The 23,717-nt window shown below is 44.9% G+C and overlaps 1 protein-coding gene and 1 pseudogene across 3 annotated transcripts in view; both read left to right on the plus strand.

Annotated features, from left to right (window-relative positions):
* Positions 1-22,401, plus strand: part of RNF169 (ring finger protein 169) — a 49,847-nt gene extending 27,446 nt beyond the window's left edge. For 2 of the 3 annotated variants that reach the window (XM_073334195.1, XM_073334204.1), the window contains 4 exons: positions 8,625-8,771; positions 10,612-10,724; positions 11,917-12,016; positions 15,560-22,401. In XM_073334195.1, coding sequence (XP_073190296.1) covers positions 8,625-8,771; positions 10,612-10,724; positions 11,917-12,016; positions 15,560-16,771 — 1,572 coding nt within the window. In that variant the 3' untranslated portion in view covers positions 16,772-22,401. Of the gene's footprint in view, positions 1-281; positions 863-8,624; positions 8,772-10,611; positions 10,725-11,916; positions 12,017-15,559 lie in introns of those variants that run through there. The other variant, XM_073334214.1, reaches the window with a different exon arrangement.
* Positions 2,446-2,561, plus strand: LOC140905637 (5S ribosomal RNA; annotated as a pseudogene).
* Positions 22,402-23,717: the final 1,316 nt, after the last annotated feature.

The raw sequence follows: 23,717 nt of genomic DNA on the forward strand, positions 1-23,717 counted from the left end.
GGCCAAGCCACCTAGTGCGCAGAAACTGCACAGTTGCAGCATTGTAAAAAACCCAGCCCGACGAGAGGTGGAGAGCTTTCTGCGCTGGGCCTACGGCACCGTGGTTCTACTGTAAACACCCTGGTCGATTACAGCGCTGCAGTTGGCCTCCAGGAGGTGTCCCACAATGCCTGTTCTGCCCTCTCTGGACATCAGTTTGAACTCTACTGCCCTGCCCTCAGGTGACCAACCGTGAGCCCCACCCCTTAAATTCCTTGAGTTTTGAAAGTCCCCTTCCTGTTTGCTCAGTGACGAGTGCAGTGGTCTCAGGGCATCTTTCCAAGTGGCCGCGCCTGCTCTATGCACCAGGCGATCCCCCGCTTGGAGCAATGCCGAGCTGCTGGACCTTATCAGCATTTGGGGAGATGAGACTGTCCAGTCCCAGCTGCGCTCCAGCCATAGGAATTATACCTACGGACAGATTTAACGATGCATGACTGAAAGGGGCCATGACTGGGACACAGTGCACTGCAGGGTCAAAGGGAAGGAGCTGTAGAATGCCTACCACAAGGGGCAGGAGGGAAACCACTGCTCCAGTGCTGTGCCTACAAGCTGCCAGTTCTACAAAGAGCTGGACGCGATGCTCGATGGCAATCCCACCTCCGCTGAGAAGACCACTGTGGGTTCTTCTGTGGTACGCGTGCCAGTCGACAGTGGACCGAGCCAGGAGGAGGAAAACTTGGACAAGGATGCGGAGGGAGACCCAGAGGCAGAGGATGACTCGGAGGTCAGAGATGTCAGGAGCTCTCCTCTACCCCAGAGGAGACTAGTCAGTCACAGCTGTCGGATCTTGGCAAAGCACAAACAGGAGAGGAGGCCCCTGGTAAGTGGCTTTGATTTTGGGAATCGCTGAAGCGAGTTGTTGGGGACAGGAGGGTTGCAGAAAGCAGGCTTGTATCTGTATGATGTGCATACACCACATGCCTAGTCTGAGCGGTGGAAGAGGGTGTTGATTGACTCCCTCATTTCACGGGAGTCTGCCTCAGAGATCTCCCGGAAACTCTCATGGAGATACTGGGCAATCCGCTGCCGCAGGTTCTTTGGCAGACCTGCTTTGTTTCTTGCCCCATTAAGGGTAACTTTCCCATGCCACTCTGCCATCACTGGGGGGACTATTGCCGCACACAGGCAAGCTGCATAAGGGCCAGAGCAGAAGTCTTAGAGAAGACCCTCCCTTGATTCCCTGCTCACCCTCAGCAGCAAGATATCTTCCCTAATGAACACAGCCTGTGGAAAATGTGGGGACAGGAATGATTATGAGGCCCTCTCTACAGCACTGGCTCTCCCCAAGAACCACGTGTACAGTACGGTTCTGAAACATTGATTTCCCCTTCCCCTGAGGTTACTCACCATTTTGGGGGGCTTGTGGCTCATGTGCGCTTGCCTAGGATGAGCCAGTTAGTGACAGATATGTGAATAGTGGCTGTGTTTTTAATCACTGAATCAGTGGTCTGTGTATTGCAAACAATGCTGCTTCTGTAAAATGTTCCATTTTGGCTTCTCATATATGACCTTGGGAGCCCAGCCTCCCTCTTTGTTGTTGCCAGCTGAACGGCTGCGCAGAATTAGAAAGCAGCCACGAAGAACTAAAGAGGACTTTCTGCGTGATGTCATGATGCGCTCTGCGGCCGAAAAACAAGAATTGAAGGAGTGGCAGGCCAGTGAGAAGAGGAACCGAAAGGAGAACGTGGTGCACCAGGATGATGCCACGGAGCAGCTCTTAAACGTTATGAAGCACCAAGCGGACGTGGTCCGGGCACTACTAACGCTGCAAACCGAGCAGCTCCATGCCTGCCCTCCCCTGCAGCCGCTATCTCAAAACTCTTTCCCAGGTGCCTCCCAGACACCACCAACACACTCTTCTCAATCTCCTGGCTCCCGTCTGTACCTGCGGCATTCCACTCCTGCCCCGTCACAGTCCAGCCCTGCGGTCTCCCAGTACCCACTCCACTCAACACCCATCCCTCTGCAGTTTAGCCCTGCTGAAGTACAGTGCCCACTGCACTGTACTCCAAAGGACAAGGTTGGATATGATACCTGGACATACACAAATCTTTAACTGTCCCGGGACCCCGCCTCCTTCTGGGACCCTCCCTTTCCCCCATCCCCCATAGTGCTGATGTGGAGTTTTTTTGTTTTGTTTTTTTTCCTTTGTGTCTGTCCTCCAAAATGTTGGTTTGAAAGCCATCTTTATTCCATTCCTTGAAATCAAACAGAGTCCTGCAAAGCAACAGGCAGTTTCTTATACCTTCATTGTGATTGGTGCAGACGATGAGCTCAATTCTTAAAGAGGCCATTTAGGGATCGGGGCAAAAAAAAATTGGGGATTGGTCGTACTTTGAGCAGGGGGTTGGACTAGATGACCTCCTGAGGTCCCTTCCAACCCTGATACTCTCTCTGGGCTTTGTCTATGGCCATACCACCCTGAACACGCCCAATCTCGTGTGATCTCAGAAGCTAAGCAGGGTTGGGCCTGGTTAGTTGGATGGGAGACCTCCTGAGAATACTGGGTGCTGTAGGCTTAAGGGGATGGGATAGCTCAGTGGTTTGAGCGTTGGCCTGCTAAACCCAGGATTGTGAGTTCAATCCTTGAGGGGGCCATTTGGGATCCGGGGCAAAAATTGGGGATTCGTCCTGCTTTGAGCAGCGGGTTGGACTAAATGACCTCCTGAGGTCCCTTCCAACCGTGGTATTCTATGATATGCCATTATGTCATCTTCACCTCCTAGCATTACAAGCATTGCACTCCTGAGCATAGCAACAAATATTAGTGGCTTTCCGCTTCAAATTGCTGCCTCAAAGCATCCCTGATCCTTACGGCTCCGCACTGCGCCCCTCTAATAGCCCTGGTCTCCGGCTCTTCAAATTCAGCCTCCAGGTGCTGAGCCTCTGCGGTCCAGCCCTGAGTGAAGCTTTCACCCTTCCCTTCACAAATATTATGGAGCGTTCAGCACATGGCTATAAGCATCGGAATATTGTCATCGGCCAGGTCCAGCCCCCATAAAGGCAGCACCAGCAGGTTTTTAAATGGCCAAAATGACACTCAACAGTCATTCTGCATTTGCTCAGCCTGTTGTTGAACCTCTCCTTTCTGCTGTTAAGGTGCTCCGTGCATGGCTTTGTAAGCCACAGTATTAAGGGGTAGGCAGGGTCTCCTAGGATCACAGTAGGCATTTCGGCTTCCCCATGGTGATCTTCGGGACCAAGAAGAAAGTCCCTGCTTGCAGCTTCCTCAACAGGCCAGTGTTCCGAAAGATGTGTGCGTCATGCACCTTTCCGGACCAGCCTGCGTTAATGTCTGGGAAATGCCCACGGTGATCCACAAGTGTCTGGAGAGCCATTGAGAAGTACCCCTTCCGGTTAATGTACTCAGTGACTAGGTGGTCTGGTGCCAGAATTGGAATATGTGTGCCATCTGTCACTCCTCCACAGCTAGGGAAGCCCATTTGTGCAAAGCCATCCACAATGTCGTGCATGTTGCCCAGAGTCATGGTCTTTCAGAGCAAGATGCGATTAATGGCCCTTGCACACTTCCATCAACACGATTCCAACGGTCTACTTTCCCACTCCGAAGTGGTTAGCAACCGATCAGTAGCAGTTTGGAGTAGTCAGCTTCCACAGTGCAATCGCCACGCGCTTCTCCAGTGACAAGGCAGCTCTCATTCTCGTGTCCTTATGCTGCAGGGCTGGGACGAGAGCACACAGTCCCCAAACATGCATGACATTGTGATCCCACCACTCAGTGCTTGTTTCCCGAGCACAAAAGCGGCATTCCACTGTGGTCATCACCTCCGTGAACGCCACAAGCAATCTCATGTTGTAGCTACCTTGAGTGGTGAGATCAGTGTCGAACTCCTCTTGCCTTTGTAGTTTAAGGAGTAACTCCACTGCCACTCGTGACGTGTTAGTGAGAGCGAGCAGCATATTGGTCAACAGCATGGGATGCATCCCTGCAGGCCGAAGAGGCAGAGCACACAGTACACAGGCCGTTGAAAGATGGTGCCAAATGCAGACGGAAGCACAGGGATTGCTGGGATATGAAGCAATGCATCACGGGACATTGGGACAGGACCCAGGATGCCCCGCCACCTCCTCCACCTTCCCACAATTCTTAGTGGCAGAAGAGGAAGAGAAGCTCTGTGGGATAGCGGCCCAGTGTGCACCTCTCCAAATACCGCTGCAAGTGTGAACGCGCTATTGCGCAGGCAGCTCACAGTGTGAACACACAACAGTGGTTTTCAGTCAGCGCTCTGAGCGGCGATAGAACTGCCAGTGGTGTAACTCTGCCAGTGTAGACATACCCTTAGATTTCCTCTGTGATCTAAAGCAAGTCACTTAACCTTTGTCTCAGTTTCCCCACCTGTAAAATGGGGGTGATACTTGCTTACCTTATAAGTGTGAGTAATGATTGTTTAAAGTGTTTACATTTTTCTTTAAGATGTAAGGCACCTTAGAAATTCTAAACATTGACTCTAGTTTAACCCTTTGCAGTCGAATACAATGCAGTCTTTCTGTCTGCCTGTCTTTGTTCCCTCCCTCCTTCCTTCCATTTATTTTACTGAAGAGTGTTGATTAGATTTAGATACTCCAGTAAAATACTCTAAAATACTCTTCTTGTCAGTATGGATGACTTTGTTTCAGAATAAACTAGCACACTGTAGAGTTGGATATTTGTTTTTCCATCTTACTAAGCAAAAAAAAAAGATGGTTTTCTTGTTTTGAGCAACTTGCTTTGGGTACTTGTATTTTGCTGAGGTGAGAAGGCCTTGTAATACTGAGTAAATCCATAGTTGCATCCAGTTCTCTTCACACAGTTTTTTCCTTGGAAACTCTGTAATCAGTAGGGAAACTCCTACCTGTGGCATGTGCTGACATGTCACTTTTCAGCAACAGAGAAGTTTCACCTAAGACGGGGGACACCTTTAAAGATTACATAAACCTGGACTAGTTCAAGGAAGAGAAGATATCAAATGTGAATTTCACAGATTCTGGAAATATATGTTGAGCATATAGGAACAGAATTTCTGATCTCAGGAAATGAGAAAACTGATCACTTTAAAAACCAAACAAATCCTTTTCCTTTAGATTACTTGCAAGGGATTATTCTCTGAAGCTCTGAGAATAGCGATCAGGGCCTCTGGGGTATTAAAAGGACGTAGCCAGGTTAAAATAAGAGCTGTTACTTATAATTACTAATAACATCTGAGATTGTCAAAACTGAAACTTCTAGGAATCTACTCTTTTTACTTCTCACAAGTTGGGTGTTACAAGTAAGAGAGTCTGTTTTGCTTTTGCTTTTCCTCATGCCTTAGCACAGTAATGCAGTGTTCATGTTGCAAATTCTTCCCTGAACTGTTTGCATTCAAACAAAAATTTTGGGCCTAAATTCCTAGGCAGTCTCCCATTGATTAGAACACAGGTTGTTTCTGCTCTGGTGGTGGGTTTTTTGTTTTTGTTTTCCACTGTTTTTCCCCCTCCAGGTTAAAGAAACCTACTTGTTGCAGAAGCTACTGCATCCAAATGGGTATATCTGGGGAAGGGTACATGGAGAGTAACTTCCAAGCCAGATTTGGAGCTGTTGGCTTCCAAACTTTATACTGTAGGGCAAACTTTGCATACTTCTAAGTCAAATGGAAACAAAGCTCTCAGTTGCCTTTGTACAAACATGTTATTGGATGCCAACATTAACCCTTTGGCTTGAGAAAGATCTATATGGTCTCCAAAATAGAGCACAAAAATTCTTTGTCCACAAGAGATGCTTTTTTCTTTTTGTAAGGTTTTTGTAGAATTCTGCTGTTCTTAATATCCAAGGAAGATAGCCCTGAGTGTTTTCTGTTGACGGAGGTTATGTTTGCACCTTCATAGATTCATAGATATTAAGGTCAGAAGGGACCATTATGATCATCTGGTCTGACCTCCTGCACAATGCAGGCCACAGAATCTCACCCACCCACTCCTGCAATAAACCTCTCACCTATGTCTGAATTACTGAAGTGCTCAAATCATGGTTTAAAGACTTCAAGGTGCAGAGAATCCTCCAGCAAGTGACCCATGCCCCATGCTGCAGAGGAAGGCGAAAAACCCCCAGGGCCTCTTCCAATCTGCCCTGGAGGAAAATTCCTTCCCGACCCCAAATATGGCGATCAGCTGACCCCTGAGCATGTGGGCAAGATTCACCAGCCAGATACCTAGGAAAGAATTCTCTGTGGTAACTCGGATCCCACCCCATCTAACATTCCATCACAGGCCATTGGGCCTATTTACCATGAATAGTTAAATGTCAATTAATTGCCAAAATCATGTTATCCCATCATACCTTCTCCTCCATAAACTTATTGAGTTTAATCTTGAAGCCAGATAGGTCTTTTGCCCCCACTGCTTCCCTTGGAAGGCTGTTCCAGAACTTCACTCCTCTGATGGTTAGAAACCTTCATCTAATTTCAAGTCTAAACTTCCTGATGGCCAGTTAGTATCCATATGTTCTTGTGTCCACATGGGTACTGAGCTTAAATAATTCCTCTCCCTCTCTAGTATTTATCCCTCTGATATATTTATAGAGAGCAATCATATCTCCCCTCAGCCTTCTTTTGGTTAGGCTAAACAAGCCAAGCTCCTTGAGTCTCCTTTCATAAGACAGGTTTTCCATTCCTTGGATCATCCTAGTAGCCCTTCTTTGTACCTGTTCCAGTTTGAATTCATCCTTCTTAAACATGGGAGACCAGAACTGCACACAGTATTCCAGATGAGGTCTCACCAGTGCCTTGTATAATGGTACTAACACCTCCTTATCTCTACTGGAAATACCTCTCCTGATGCATCCCAAGACCGCATTAGCTTTTTTTCACGGCCATATCACATTGGTGGCTCATAGTCATCCTGTGGTCAACCAATACTCCAAGGTCTTTCTCCTCCTCCGTTACTTCTAATTGATGCGTCCCCAGTTTATAACTAAAATTCTTGTTCTTGATCCCTAAATGCATGACCTTACACTTCTCACTATTAAATTTCATCCTATTACTATTACTCCAGTTTACAAGGTCATCCAGATCCTCCTGTAGGATATCCCGGTCCTTCTCTACAATACCTCCCAGCTTTGTATCATCCTCAGACTTTATTAGCACACTCCCACTTTTTGTGCCAAGGTCAGTAATAAAAAGATTAAATAAGATTGATTCCAAAACCGAACCCTGAGGAACTCCACTGGTAACCTCCCTCCAGCCTGACAGTTCACCTTTCAGTATGACCTGCTGTAGTCTCCCCTTTAACCAATTCCTTATCCACCTTTCAGTTTTCATATTGATCCCCATCTTTTCCAATTTAACTAATAATTCCCCATGTGGGACCGTATCAAACCCCTTACTGAAATCTCGGTAAATTAGATCCACTGCGTTTCCTGTGTCTAAAAAATCTATTTCTTTCTCCTTTCTCAAAGAAGGAGATCAGGTTGGTTTGACATGATCTACCTTTTGTAAAACCATGTTGTATTTTGTCCCATTTACCATTGACCTCAATGTCCTTAACTACTTTCTTCTTCAAAAATTTTTCCAAGACCTTGCATACTACAGATGTCAAACTAACAGGCCTGTAGTTACCCAGATCACATTTTTTTCCTTTCTTAAAAATAGGAACTATGTTAGCAATTCTCCAGTCATACGGTACAACCCCTGAGTTCACAGATTCATTAAAAATTCTTGCTAATGGGCTTGCAATTTCATGTGCCAATTCCTTTAATATTCTTGGATGAAGATTATCTGGGCCCCCCGATTTAGTCCCATTAAGCTGTTCGAGTTTCGCTTCTACCTCAATTATGGTAATATCTACCTCCATAGCCTCATTCCCATTTGTCATGCTACCATTATCCCTAAGATCCTCATTACTGTCTGATAAATTTTTAAACATTCTTGTATGTCTCACTGTACCTGGACGTTAAAATAAAATCCAAATAGAACCATATAGATTAGAAGACAAATAGATAATTCCATGTGGATTTCTACAAATTCTGGGGGACAAGGGAAAGGAGGGAAGATGTGGGGAGGATTTCAGACAGATTGCCAGAAATAACTTTTTAAAATCCTGGTTTATTTACCTCTATTTAAATCCTGTATACAGGACTCCTTAACCTCTGAGATTGTGTGTCCCATAGTAAAAGAAATAGAGCAGACTCTCTTTAATTCACACTTCCCATTACTGAGTAAAGACTTAATATGAATCCTGTAGCGAGGTTCTGTATTACTCAGACCAATCACTTTAGTCTTCTCCTGAGAAGTATTAATAAACCATGCATCAAAAGAATGTACCCTCAACCCCAACTTCAGCATTTGGTCATACAATTTTTGCTCCTGTTTCTGCCCTCCTTTCTTCACTTTCTCTCCTCCCGCTCCCCTTCTCCCCCCATTTATGGATGGGGAAACTGAGGCATGTGGCGGAATAAGGAACTTTCCTACGGTGAACCATTGTAAGAAACCAGGATTAGAATACAGGATTTTGTGGCTCCCAGTTCCATGTTTAATTCAATAAATGCATAGGCTGTTAATACAGGCAATTTCAAGTATGTTATGTTATCTCCTTTGTTATTTTATTGCTAGTTGAGGGGAGAAAAATTACAAGAGGAAAAAACATCTGAGGATCTGATCCACAAGCTAATTCTAGAAGACATGGAAGTGGGAAAAAGAAAAATGGAAGAACAGCAAAAAAAAGATGAACCACTAATGCTTAAAACGAATCAAGAATGTGTAAGTAAATACGACACTGTTCCCACCCCAGATATAGCATTAAACCTACCCAAGACTAACAGCATTCAGTCCTGGATCAGTAATCACTTTTCTAGACGTAAAAAATGATCTGATGTCTCTGACTCCTGCACAACTGAAACTAGGGGATGTATGTCATTGGAAGGGATAGAGCCAGTCCCTAGCCTGTTCGCCTGAAGCTGGGAATGGGTGATAGGGGGTGGATCAGTTGGTGATTATCTGTTCTGTTCATTCCCTCTGAAGCACCTGGCATTGGCCACTGTCGGAAAACAGGATACTGGGCTAGATGGACCTTTGGTCTGACCCAGTATAGCCGTTCTTATGAAGCTGTAATTTCCCAATAGAACTTGTTTGATTTCTTTCTAGCTCTAGAAGGACCTGAGATACCAGACTGTACAGTTTTGGTATTTTTAGCTATAGGAAACCTACCTTAGGTCATCTTTTTGAGGTTTGAATACTCTTCTATGCATTGTACGTTTGGATTCCATAGTGACTAAGTTTCAGAGTAACAGCCGTGTGTCTGTCTTTGCAAAAAGAAAAGGAGTACTTGTGGCACCTTAGACTAACCAATTCATTTGAGCATGAGCTTTCGTGAGCTACAGCTCACTTCATCAGATGCATCATTGAGCTCATGCTCAAATAAATTGGTTAGTCTCTAAGGTGCCACAAGTACTCCTTTTCTTTTTATAGTGACTAAGGTACCTGGCTCTAGGGGGAAGGAATACAAGAGATAGTCCCAGTAACATTTTAAAAACATTCCTAAAATCATTTATCTGTCAGACATGTGACATTTTCAGAATACAGGATGATGTGGAATGAAGGTTTTATTTCAGAGTAGCAGCCGTGTTAGTCTGTATTCGCAAAAAGAAAGGGAGTACTTGTGGCACCTTAGAGACAAACCAATTTATTTGAGCAAAAGCTTTCGTGAGCTACAGCTCACTTCATCAGATGCATAAGCTATTACCAGCAGGAGAGTGGGGTGGGGGGAGAGAAAACCTTTTGAAGTGATTAAACACCCATTTTTTCATGGTCTGTGTGTATAAAAATATCCTCACTGCATTTTCCACTTTTATGCATCCGATGAAGTGAACTGTAGCTCACGAAAGCTTATGCTCAAATAAATTGGTTAGTCTCTAAGGTGCCACAAGAAGGTTTTATTGGCTCCCATTTGGAGTGATCTGTTTAACTCACTTCTGGCTTCCCCACTTATGAGTAATGTGGCCGTTTCAAACTCTGTGGTGATAAAACCTGTATAGCAAACCATACCATTGCATGTATCCTCTTTCTCACACATGTTCAGACTTGTAGAAATACACATCTACAAATGTGTATAATACGAGTCATCAGGGGAATATATGGCAGCATGGTAAAAGAGTAACTTCTTGTTTAGCTTTGGCTCTTGCCCATATCAGTCATAGACTGTGTGGAAAGTACCATAGAATAGTTTATAGTTGATAAAGGTTACGCTGATATCAAACTGTTGCTCTCTTAGTATTGTTTGCTGAGTGCCTTACTTTGGGCTCTGAATCCTGTAGCATTTGATAATGAAATGCTCATCACTGAACCACAGTTGCACATATAAGTTCATTTTTTTTCCAAGTGGCAAAAACGTTGGGCCAGATCTTCGGCTGACATAAATTGCTCTAGCTTAAGGCAAGTTAATAGATCTATGACACCATTCACCAGCTGGCACTCGCATTCTGTTCTTTACATACTTCAAATGTCGCCACTTTTGGAGACTCGAAGCATTTTCCCGAGGAATATCTATTTCCTGAGTGACTTTTTTGTGTATGCCGGCTGATTCTTCCTTTATTAACTTCAGTTTCCTGAACGCCTCTCGGATTCAGAGAACGAAGAACCATTCCAGAGCAAGCACACACATCGGTCGGCTTTTGTCTCCAAAGGCAGCACCTATTCTTTTGCCTTCCTGACAGGGTAAGAAACAGACTTTAGTTCACACTGGCTGTCTGTTACGAACATAAATATTACTCCTTTCATATTTTTGTTCTAAACATCCCTGAAGTACTTAAATCTAATTCAAACAGTCACCACAGCCCAAAATAAGTTATTACAGTTTTAGAAAATGTAGTATTGAATAATGATCAAATACAATCATAGAATCCATAGAAATGTAGGGCTGGAAGGGACCTCAAGAGGTCATCAAGTCCAGTCCCCTGTGCTGAGGCAGGACCAAGTAAACCTAGACCATCCCTGACAGGAGTTTGTCCAACCTGTTCTAAAAACCTCTGACGGGGATTCCAAACCTCTCTTGGAAGCCTATTCCAGTGCTTAACTATTAACTCTAGTTGATATCTAAAGCCGCCATGCAGCAGATTAAGCCCATTGCTTCTTGTTCTATCTTCAGTGAACGTGAGAACAATCACCATCCTCTTTATAATGGCCCTTAATGTATTTGTAGACATATTGGGTCACCCCTCAGCCTGTTTTTCTCAAGATGAAATGTGACCAGTTTTTTTTAACCTTTTCTCATAGGCTAGTTTTTCTAAACCTTTGATCGAGAATAGGACCTATTTGTCCCACGGTTGCCATAGAATTGAGGAATAATGCATAGGGTATGTGTCCTTTGAAGGATGTATTGTAAAATTCATTACATTTACAGTCTCTGTAGTTTATAAAGATCTACATGGTAGGTTCATATATAGAAATGTTTGTTTATACGGTTCTCAAAAGGGACAGGGCACAAATGCCAAGAGCTGGCCCCAACTCCAAGGAGCTGCTTCTATAACTTTACTCTCATTGGTTGCATCAAGTGTAACAAGTGGGGGCGATTGGGTAGTACAGGACAAGGGTTTCTGTAATGTCATGCATTTATTCAGGGCTAAATTGTGGCTTTGCCATAAGCCCTGGGTGTAGAGCAATATGTTATTGCAGTGGCCCAGGAAACAGATCAGTCATAATCTCCCTCCAAGTTCCCCCTGCTCTGGTAGTTGGGAGGTATCCTGTGCAAGCTAGATTCTGTCTTGGTGGCTACCCCTGCCTCCTGCATGACACAGGTACCTGGTGCACATAAGCTGAACGTGCTATGTGCCCATCTTGATGGTGCCATGAAATGTGCTGTTTTTAAATTAATACACAGTCTAATGTTTTACACATTCCTGATTTTTAGGAACCTAACCTCCAAACTGGAAAGGAGTCAGAGTTGCAATGACACCATTCAAGATCGATCAAAGAGCAGGCAGAGATCAGCCCCAGCCAACAGAACAAAGGTACCAGATGTTTTTGGAAATATATTACATCCAGTGAGGGAGAAGTTTGTACATTTCATAGAAATGCTGTTGAAGGCTATACAGTGACAGTTACTTGGAGACCATCTATCTATCGGTCAAAAAAATTGTGTCAGCAGAGGTTTGATGTTAAATCCATACGGCTAATCAATCCCTTACGATTTACAGCAGGAGCTGACTGCCAGTCCAGGTTGGAAGTAATTGAACAGAAAAATGGACAGCGCACACACTTTTTTGCTAGCATTATGTGATAACAGAGAATTCGAAGGGTACTCCACTTCCTTTTTTGTAAATCAGATTTCTTTTCAAACCTGATTCACTGGTGGTTTAAAAAATAGCTCTCTCACAAGCTTGAAAAACAACTGTCTCCATCTCTCCCCCAAACTACTTTTTAACCTCTGCATTTTAGCAAAAAGTTATTCAATCTCCCCGCCCCTGCCCCACACCCCTTGCAGATCATTTTTAAAATGGAGCAGAAATGATCATTGTTGACCTGGTCTCTGTCTCCTTCCTCGTCCACTGTCACTGATTAACATCGCCTCTCTAGGAACAGTTGGTCTAGTCTTGCTCTTGCTGAAGTCAATGGGGCTCTGTTTGTGAATGAACTGGTGCTACAGGCCCAGCAGAGGGAGAACAGGAGGCCTGATTTCCAGAGGTGCTGAGTGCCTATGGCATGGATGGACTTCAGTAAGAGTTGTGGCTACTAAGCACCTCTGAAAATCCAACCCATGATTTGCTCAGGCAAATGTCCGTCTGCCGTTCCAGCCTAACTACTGGGCTGCTGTTGCGCGTCTGGCAGACTTCTTCCTTTGCACCATTTCTGAGACTCTTAAGGCCTTTGTAGCACCATCAGCCTCAGGATTTGATCTCCCCAGCAGCAGCAATTTGATTGATATCATTGTCTGTGCTTTTACTCCACCACTAATCTCCACGTACTCGGCCATTTTCTGCCTCTCTGGCCTGCAGGCTCCTGGTGCCTGGCAGCAGCACAGTGGATTCAGTCAGTGTTATTTAGTCCAGTCGCACCAAGTATCAGGTGCCTCATGTCCACTCCAGAAGGCCCAGCCCAGTCCAGGTAGGAGATATGGGGGATGTGGTATGCTTCAAAGGGCTTCAGTGGCAGGGGCTTCTTATGAGACCTATGGCCCTTCTCCTACCTTCCCTCCACTCTCTGCTGAGTCTTCTTGCATGGAGATGGGGTGTCCCCTGCAGCCATTGGCTGAGCCCTTGCTCCAGAGCCTTTCTCCCCCCCCACTGCACCTTACATCCATCAGAGCCTTCACCTCCAGTCACTAGAGGGAAGCTCCACTCTTCCTCCACATCTCCCTTTCCAGCGAGAGATCTTCATGACCTCATTCTCCCCAGAACTTCACTTCTTTCAAGAAGGAATAAGGAACCATCCCTCTTCTGCCTGCATCTGTCTCCTTTACTAGGACTGTCCACTTTTTGCACCAAATCCCCTTCTCTTCAGCTTTTGCTTCATCTTCATTCCACAAGGGGCGGGGGGGAATCATGCTAAGCATCCAGTCACTGTCGGAAGCCAAAGGAACCCTTGGGATAGCCATTTGGTGGGGAACCCTGCTTGCAAGATGGGGAGATCCTCGTAGGTCCTGCTCAGGTGACATAAATAGTCTTGGTGACAAAGTACTGTGGACCTCCCTGAGGTGACAGTCATGGGCCATGCTCCTAAAAAAGGACCCTCTTTCTAGTGGTTCTCAAACTATGGATCGGGACCCCAAAGTGGGTCATGATCCCGTTTTAATGGGGTCACCAGGGCTGGCATTAGACTTGCCAGGGCCCGGGGCTGAAACCAAAGCCTGAGGGCTTCAGCTCCGGGTGGCAGGGCTCATGTTACAGGCCCTTGCCTGGGGCTGAAGCCCTTGGCCTTCGGCTTTGACCTCTTCCCCACCCCCCACCCCCACCCCACCTGGGGCAGGGGCGCTAAGGCTTTGGCCCCTCCACCCGGGGCGGCAGGGTTTGGGTGGGCTCAGGCTTCAGTTCCCCCTGCTGGAGTCATGTAGTAATTTTTGTTGTGAGAAGGGGGGTCGTGGTGCAAGAAAGTTTGAGAATCCCTGACCTAATCTAACTCTCATTGAAATTGATGGGAGTTGGATCAAGTCCAGAATGAGGCACTGTAAAAGTAATCTGTCTTCCCAGCTCCCAGATCTTTTTTAAAGTAGACTGTGAGTGGACCTGCCCAGAGAACAAGTGCTCCACGAAAAGGATGTTCCATAACCTGTATTAACTCCAGAGCCATAAGCTTGTTAAAATCCCCTCTCTCTAAACTGAACAAAGAAAAGTCATTCCAGTGCCGGGGCTAACCACCATATAAAATCACCTTGACTTTGAAAAGGAAAACTCATTTGCATTTGTGTATATGTAGTTTTTACTCTGTGTTATTTGTAGCTGTATGACCTCACGCTCCTAAATATGACAGTGTTAGAAATGTCTTTGAACATGGCTGGCCGTGCTGCTCTTAAGGAGTCTCTGCTGCCAGCTCCCTTGTTGTTTAATCACTAGCAAACTGGAAACCATGCTTTGTGTGCTAATAATGTACAGGAGATTTGTTTACCTTACCCTATTCAGTGTCCTCTGGCCAGCCTTTTCCCTTCGTTTGTTGCAGTAAGCGTGTTAAAGCCTGGATCAGCCATTTCTTATACATCAGTTGATGGCAAGAAAATGTCTGAGTTTACTCGCTGTAAACAGCATGCCCCTGGCAGTACAGTCATGCTGCTACTAGGCATGTCGTAGATTCATAGATTGCAAGGCCAGAAGGGATCATTATGATCATCTAGTCTGACCCCCTATATAACACAGGACTCCCCCTCCCCCCCCCCAAAAAAATCCCTAGAGCAGATCATTTAGAAAAACATCCAACCGTGATTTAAAAATTGCCAGTGATGGAGAATCCATCACGACCCTTGGTAAATTTTCTTTGAGTTAGTCTAGTTCCATGGTTATCAACCTCTTTGTTCCTGTGCGTCGAGCTTTTGCCACCGCTCTGGCTAGCTACTCTCCATTCCTTTGATGTCCCAAGCACAGCCCTCATGCTAAGGATGAATTTGGGACCCAGGCTGTGGTGGATTCTGGTGCTCCCTTGTTACCTGTGGGCCATTCAATGTGCTCAAACCAGCCACAGTCACTTAGTCTGACTTGCTGCAGGATCTGGAGCACCCCAGGCTGCATTCCAGATTTGACAGTGCACCGTTGAATGGAAGGCAAGCAGGACTGCAGGGCCTAGCCCCAAGGCTGGACTTAGTGCTCATTATTGACGTGGTGGGATAAGGAAGTTGCTGGCCCAAAGGAAGAAGGTGGCTGAGGCTGCTGGCTGGTACAGCAGACATCGTGGCCTGATAAACAGGTACAGTTGCCTGAAAGATTAGGAACTAGTGGTCTAGTTAGTTGTTTGAGTGATTTGTAGCGTTTCCTATTCTCTTGTGATTCACCCATTTCACTCTTACTCTGGCCCCTCTTTTTAGATCACTACAATGACAAACTTTCTAATCCCAATGACTTGTTTTACAGGTTCTATCTGTGACCAGTGCGTCGACTCCCATCGTTGGAGTTTTGTCATCCACCCAAAACAATCGCTGCCTCTCTGCCCCAGATTTGACAGCAGAAAAGCGTCTGGTTTCCAACTCTGTTTCGTCACTCTCCATCCTGCACAAGCCGGAGCGATCCATCAGCCCTGAGAGCAATGACAGTATCTCAGAAGAGCTCAATCATTTCAAACCTATTGTCTGCTCACCATGCACTCCTCCCAAGAGGCTTCCCGACGGCAAAGTCTTGAGTCCTTTGATTATAAAGTCTACTCCAAGGAACCTGAACCGAAGCCTGCAGAAACCAACCACCTATGAAGCTAGTCCCAGAATCCTGAAAAAATGGGAGCAAATATTTCAGGAGCGCCAGATTAAAAAGACTCTCTGTAAAGCTACCCTTACATCTCTGGCTTCAGAGACCGGAGAGGACTTTCTGGTTCCTGACATTGCTAACTCCAGTAAAGAGCAGCTGCGAATCTTAAATGATCAAATTCTACCTGATACTGCGGCACACACAAACACAGAGTTAGATTATTTCCCTTCGATCAGTGAAGTGAAGCTCGAAAGGGCTGGTAACAAGAAAAACCGTTCACAGGCCTTAACAATGGATGGCAGTTCCTCTGATCTAGATACAAGATCAAATGGAACCTCTCTGAACACTCAAGTTTCAGATGTATCTGAAGTAAAAACAAATTCATATCTGGACAAATCTTGTCTTAGCATTGGGGCAAAAATAATGACCAGAAGAATAATTGGAGTCAACCCAGCACTGCCAGGGAACAGTATGCTAGGAGTTTCTATCAAGACAGCAGGAAAAAAGCAGCTTAAATACCTGAACAATAGTGAATTAATCAACGTACAAAATGGAACCTGCAATTCTGTTGAAAATGTGATTGGCGAACAGCCCCCTTCACTGAGACGAGGACGGAAGAGACACTGTAAAACAAAGCACTTGGAACAGAATGGTTCGGTTAAAAGACTGAGGCAGACCGCTGGCGAGATGGGCTTGGCCACAGGTGATCCTTTAGTGAGGGAGATGGAACAGAAGCTGCAGCAGGAGGAGGAAGACAGGAGGCTAGCCTTACAACTGCAGCGAATTTTTGACAGTGAAAACAGGACAATGGATAGGCGGAAAGCAAGAGTAGATCAATATCTCTTGCGGTCAAAGAGCACTACAGGTGCAAAGCAGCACCTATGAACAATGTTGCCTTTTGTAGAGGACATGAGGTTTATCAAAATACCCCATAGGAGGAGCTATTTTCTTGTCATACAACCACCCACAATTTTTTTTTTTCTTTTTGATGGTAAGACATTTTAGATCCAGTTCACGCTGAAGCCAGGGTCCTTGCAGGCTAAAAACAAAGATTCACCTGTCCCGTTTTGTCCATCACTCTGAAAGACAGCCGATCCTCCCCATGTATACACTGAAATGTACTCATACATAGTAGGTGACATTTCTGAGTTAAATGCTGGTGGTGGCCATCTTACTAATGGGATACCAAGAGTATATGAGCCCAATGATAAAGACCTTGTAAATCCAATGTCCAGCCTGCTGCATCATGTCAGACAGAAATTAGGGATTGAAAACACATTTACATAAATCATCTAGACTGTTTCTCTCCAACCCCCAGTCCTGTGCCTGTTTCACACTCTCCCTTATGCTGCAGCCAGATACTGTGAATGGATCGTAAGTTATACCATAGTGATGTAAACTCCCTGGTTTGTGATAGCCTCTTTATTAAGGGGTCCCACTGTTAAGATTATGAGCCATGCTTTCTCCTTTTTGTCCCAGCAACTAAGGAGCAAATGGATACACCGATAGTGGATACGATTCAGTAACCCCTCCCAGGGGCACAAAAAATGAAATACATTAGACAATGTAGATCAGGGGTTATTTTAATGAGACCATATGCAATGTAGGAAACGTGCAAACCAAGGATTTCACGGAAAATGCATTGCTGAAAACTAGTTAATCGATGTTGGTAATATCGCAGAAAACTTAGCTATAAAGAGAAGGTAAAGTGAATACTACCAACCCACTCTCTTGGGGTGGCACAAAGGTGAGACCAATCAACACGGTTTTACTCATCTTGGACATTTAGGAAGAGAAGCATCAGTAAGGAAAAGAGCCACCCAAATGAATCGGTTGGACATGGGCAGCATGGGAGCCCTGTGTAGTGCTCATTCCCTAGGTACAAACCAGCCACGGTTGGGTCGGGGAATGTGTGCACTGCAGTGATAGTAATACGCTTGCTGCACTGTTTACACAGAGGTTTCAAAGTGTTTGGTAGCAGTAATTATCCATTATCTTCACTTTAGAGATGTATAAACTGGCACACAAAGGTTAAAATTCTCAAAACGGCTGCTAATTTTGGGCACCTCCCATTCCAGTTGAAGTCATTGGGAGCTGGGGGTGCTCAGCACTTTTCAGACTCTTGGTCCTAGATCTCCCAAACGGGGCTCTCCAAAGACAGTAGCATCCAGTCATTTGACTCTATCAGCTTGCCCGGGGTCAGTGGTAGAGTTGGGAATAGAAAACAGGACTCTTGACTAGTCCAGGCCCCTATCCAGTGGAGAGCGTGTTCTCCTCCCCACATGCAGCAATCACCACATGAAGCCCTTTCCAAGTGAGAATTCCCACAAGGCTTTCACTGTTGAGCTTTATGCCACAATCTGACCCAAATCACTCTGATGTTTTAAGCAGCCCGATGAAGTCTGTCTGTCTGTGTCATGGAGGGTGTTCGTTGTTCTCTCTCGGACCAATTACACGGAATATAGATCAGTGCATTAGGTAAGATAAATGTCCATGATCACTGTTTAATGAGTGTGCTTCCTTCCCAAAGAACCTCTGCTTTTCTCCCTTTCATCTCAGGCCTGTCCTCGCAATTGTTTTACTGAGTGAAATAATTTTCTTGATTACCACCAGTAATGGGCTCAAAAATGTCACTCTTGAATCCTGAATTTCTAGACGATGGATCTTCTGTTCTTTCAGTGGAATTTCCCCCCCCCCCCCCCACCTCAGAAACGTGAGTCTGCCAATTTAATATCTTGTTGCTCCTTATACTAGGTGACACTGGCATTTTAAAGAGCTACCTGAAACACACTGAACCAGCAGTACACCAAGCAGCTGGCAAACTTGCAGCTGACCTGTGGAGTGCGGGGAGGTTCTGCTAATGCAGCATACAAATGAGGTTGATGTAAAAGGATTTTAATCATCTATTTCTGCCGTGTCTTTTGCTCTCTCCTTCCATCTTAAATGATGATGAATGGCTTGCCTTCGGCAACGAAGGAATTGGTTTCGTCTCCGGCTTGCCACTTATTCATATAACTACAAGGACCCTGAAGCTTTTTACTGCTTTAAACTGGATTTTTTTTAAAACAAAAGAAATCTTATATTTTAATGGATAAAATTTATATATTTTAAATACTATATTTCAACAGATCGACACTTTCATTTTGAGAAATCTTGTAGTAATGATGACATAATATATATCTCGTATTAACACACAAAAACTACTGGCTATTAAACTAATATGTGAAGCCAGGAAGTTGATGCTGGCTTTCTGCACTCTCTTAGACTGGACTGCTGTGCCTAACTGTTGTAGCTCATGGGTTGTGTATTATTGTATCCTCTTCGGAGAGGAAATTCTGCCCTTAGTTACACACTTGCAACCTTTCTGGGCCAAATGCACAGCTGATTTTAAGCTGATACAACTCCAGTGACTTGACCTGCATTGCACTCACTTAAGCCAGCAGTGAATTTGAAGGAAACTGCCGAGTCGTTGACTTGATTGAAGTCAGTGGGATTGCATGGGTCAGAGTTACTGATGATCAAATTTGGTCTCATCAGTACTTACGAACAGCAGAGTACATTAAGGATGGAGCAGCAGTCTTTAATCCTGAGTTTCTTTTATTTTTGTTCCGAGCAAAAGCTTTTTTTACACTATCCAAGAGTATTCTTGATTCTTCTCGCCCCCCCCCCCCCAAGTCTCTTTCAACGTCCCCCTCGCACCACCCAAGTAAATACCTTGAAACAGGCTTCCTTACTCAATTACCTTGCCTTGTTCTAGGCCTGGGCTGCTGGCTTTTTTTTTTTTTTTTTTTTAAACAAAAGAGCTTTTGAGAAACTCACTTTATGTGGGTTTCACAAGCTGAATGTATCTTTCCTGAGAATGAGATTTTGAGTCCTACCCACCTAGGCCAGCGTCCTTTTGTGTGTTTTTTTTTAAAGGTCACTTAAACACTTGGGTTTTATGTGTTAATTTCTTTTTTTATTTTAAATCTGAGTCTCAATGGAGGTGCAGGAGCCATTGCCTCAATTATGACAGTTCCTCAAGCTAACATAGCTTGATAGAAAAGAACCAGGCTAGAATGTCTGTTATGTACTTTATTATCTATGGGTCGTTCACACAAAGGGCCCTACTCTGCAAACTGTTACAGGATTAATCCAAGGCCCTGATCCCATTGAAATTAATACAAAGCTCCCATTGATTCAGTGGGTGCAGGTCCGGACCATAATAGAAAAGCCCTTACAATGTATGGTCCATTGTATCAGTATTTATTTAAGGAGGCCTTTGATTTTGGGATCCTCGTGAGGAATAACTGTGGATCCTAAAAATCTTTGTCACTTTTTTTATGAGACATTATTACTCGTATGCAGTAGCATCTTTAAATAATGTGGCAGGGTTGGTTTTAATATTTCCAAGGGGTATTTGTCCACAAAATATGGTGTAGGATTTTAGTCCATTAATTTCAACCTTTCTTAAAAGAACTAGTTTATATTTATAATTTTATCCTCCATCTAGTTGCTTAAAGATCAAGAAAGAGTTTCCAGTTTGCTAGAATAGGTGAGTCCTACTCCCTTTGAAGTCGGTGAGAGCAGGCTTGGGCCCATACTGCCTGGTCCAAAGTCCAGTGAAGTCAGTCCACTGAGTCTTTCCACTAACTCTGGGCTTTGGATCAGACACCTGGTTTGTGCACCTCTGTGTGCACTGAGCCTGGGAGGCTGGAGACTCGAGTTGATGGAATGTTGATGACTCTGTTGGAATGTTTTACTACTTTAACATGAACAGTGCTTTTATTCGTTCCTAGAAAAGCTTGGGTAAAAAATAGGGTACTGTATACAACTGCACTTCAAACAACGGAAGTTCCCAGCCCCTCGTGCATTCAGAGGTCCAGTTTACACTTCCTTTGTCACAACTAATGCCATGTGAGAAGTATCAGTAAGCCAGCAGCTCTGGTGGAAACACCAGAACCATGGATGGAGTCAAAGATCTCCACATGTCTGGAGACACTAAAACAACAAAAGATTTTTATTAAAAATCTCTATTTTGGCAATTGTTTTGCATCCTACTCCTTTCTGATCTCACATTCTCTAAGGAATTGAACCAATCCCTGCAGTTTGCGTGAAGGTGAAGGCATGTACAAATTTTTCCAAAATGTGAAAGTTTCTCACCTTACTGCCCTCCTGTAAGATCAAATGGGGCTCAGCTGTGGCAGCCCTGTTGCTGGTGAAGTAATTGCACTGCTTATTGCACTTCTGTGTGACCAGAAGGGGTGGGGTTAGGGATTTCATTTAGTAGGTGAATGACTGAATCTGCCAAAGATGCCACAGGACTTTAAACCAACTCTGACTCTACGTAGATTTCTAGATGGAAAAAAATGTATTAAGGTTCTTTTTGTGGGGGGTTAGTGACTACAGACATCAGTAAAAAAATGAAGGAAAAGTGCCAAAAGAATGGATTGTGCAGAAGATGATTGTGTAACACTGTCCTATATTGTCAGTATTTTTCTTCAAATGGTATTGTACATGCAGTATGGATTAGTCTTGAAGTACAGCTTAAACAAGTGCTTCTTTGTCTTTTGTCAGTGAAAGCAAAGGGGAGATAGAAGCCTTAAAGACTATAACTGATTTTAAAACCAGGCCTTTAGCCATGCATCAAGGAGATAGCCCTGCAGTGCTCTCTGCTGGACTTTCCGGACCTCTTTGCCATCTTATAGTTTTCAAGTGAAAGGTTGGTAAGGAGCTTGTTCTGTGAGAAGGGAAAATATTTCATACAAACTCATCCTCCCCAATTTTTAAAGGGGACGAGAAATGAAAACTAAAGACCAGTCCTTATTCAACTTGTGCATGTGGACATGAAGGTCCAGAAAGTCACTGATCGAGCTCCAGGGGATCTTTGGTGGATCTTCACAATGAGCTCAAAGCTGTGCCAGGTCCGCTGATTGAACTGCAGCTCGGAAGCCGGAACGGTCGCTCTCCGTGTTGTACGTGAGTTTGATGCAAACTTTTTTCTTCCCTGTATCTTTAAAACACTGCGATGCATCAAACAGAGAATTAGCTATTCACTATGCAAAGAAAAAAATGGTTTAACTGATGGGATCATGTGTACGCCTGGTTTTCTGGTGTTTACTGTCAAACTGTTTAAAACCAAGATAGATGTTGCTACATTTTTCCCAATATGCTTTAAATTATTGTGCTGTGGTGTATCCTCAACTTGCTGTTCAAAACCCAGTGCAGTAAAAGACAAAAGGTCATTTAGGGTCTCAGCTGAATCACTGTGGCTTCATCAGCACATTATAAAACACAGTGGAGTTTGCTGAAAGCTTATTTACTTGCATGTGTGTAATGTGTGGGTAAAATAACATGTGGGGACATGGTTCTATGGGACTGTGGCTTCTGTTATTTCAAGCAGAGTAAAAAATTCCCAAACTAGACCTGTGTCAGCCATACAGATACCTTGTACATTTTAACAGCAGCGAAGAGGGCTCTAATCCCAGGACAAAGGCAGAAGTTAAAATAGAATAAAACAAGGTTCTTGTAGTGAATTACCTGTTTGGCCTGAAGTTGCTGAATGTGAAAACGAGCAAGTCCGTCCCTGTGTCTTTTCTAACCTGTTACAGCCCCAGCTAGGTGGGGACTGGTCCTGCTTTGAGCAGGGGGTTGGACTAGATGACCTCCTGATATTCTATAAATGGTATGCAAAAAAACAGCTGCTGAAACTTCCAGTTTGCCATAATAAAACACATTCTTCGTGTAGCGAAGTAACCATCTGGCCAGTGCTGCTAGAAAAGGCCGGGCTGGGGCTGGGTGGCCTGCAGGTGGTAAGTGGCAGTTGAGAGCTCCGAGGGTAGGACTGGTACTGGGCTGAGACAATGACACCATGAGTCCAAACAGCGCAAAGTTTTGCCTGTGTTGGTGAGGGCCCCCTCCCCTTGCTAACCGCAGGAGACCTGAACTGCTGTTTTTGTAGTGCAGCCAAGGCTTGGGGCTTCCACGTATCACAGGGCTGGCATTTGCCATAGTCTTACTCTGTTCCCATTGCAGTCAGTGGGAGCAGAGGCAGGGCTAGGGTACAATCACCAGTAGCAATACAGCTGAGAACAAGAACCTCTGCTGTATAGTCAAGGATAACTTCAGCGAGGTGGAAGGAGAATGAAAGACGGCCTCCACCATGGTCCTTCTAATGCCCAGCTGCCGTCCCACACAGGAGCCAACCCTGGCTGCAGAAATGAGATGGAGAGGAGGGTTTTGGAGTTGGGCCATTGGGACACTTCCTATGCTAAGGTGTAGATTCATAGAGTCCAAGCCCAGAAGAGACCTTTAGATCATCTGGACTGGCCGCCTGCTTAACACAGGCCACAGAATTTCACCCTGGCTTGAGCCCTGTAATTTGACTAAAGCATCTCTTCCAGAAAGGTATCCCGTCTGTAACAGGCAACTAGCATCCTCCCAGAAAAGTTCAGAAACCTGGTGCTCTGATCCCAAGCATGGGGGGAGTTTATCTCTACAGAATGCTGCCCCCAGGCATGGTGGCAGGCTTCAAAACCCTTCCCTTGCTACTGAGGGAGCAGTCATGTTCTGTCCAGCCAGCACCAGAGTGCCCCCCAGCCCACAAGGAGGTGAGGGGAGCAGTCCTTAAAGGGGCCAAGGTTTTCTTTCTCCTGCTGGCCCAGATAGATAGACAGACATTCACACACACACTCTCTCTCTCTCTCTTCCCCCCCCCCCTCTGGCTCTCAACTGCAGGGGGGGCACTGGGAGTTGTTACACCTTTCTCTGCTAAATGAAAAGAGCCCTTAGTAGCTGCTGTCCTCTCTGTGAAGGTGTTTATATGCTCTGATTAAATTCCCCTCTCGTTCTT

Source organism: Lepidochelys kempii, chromosome 1 (genome assembly GCF_965140265.1).
Source record: "Lepidochelys kempii isolate rLepKem1 chromosome 1, rLepKem1.hap2, whole genome shotgun sequence".
Lineage (NCBI taxonomy): Eukaryota > Metazoa > Chordata > Testudines > Cheloniidae > Lepidochelys > Lepidochelys kempii.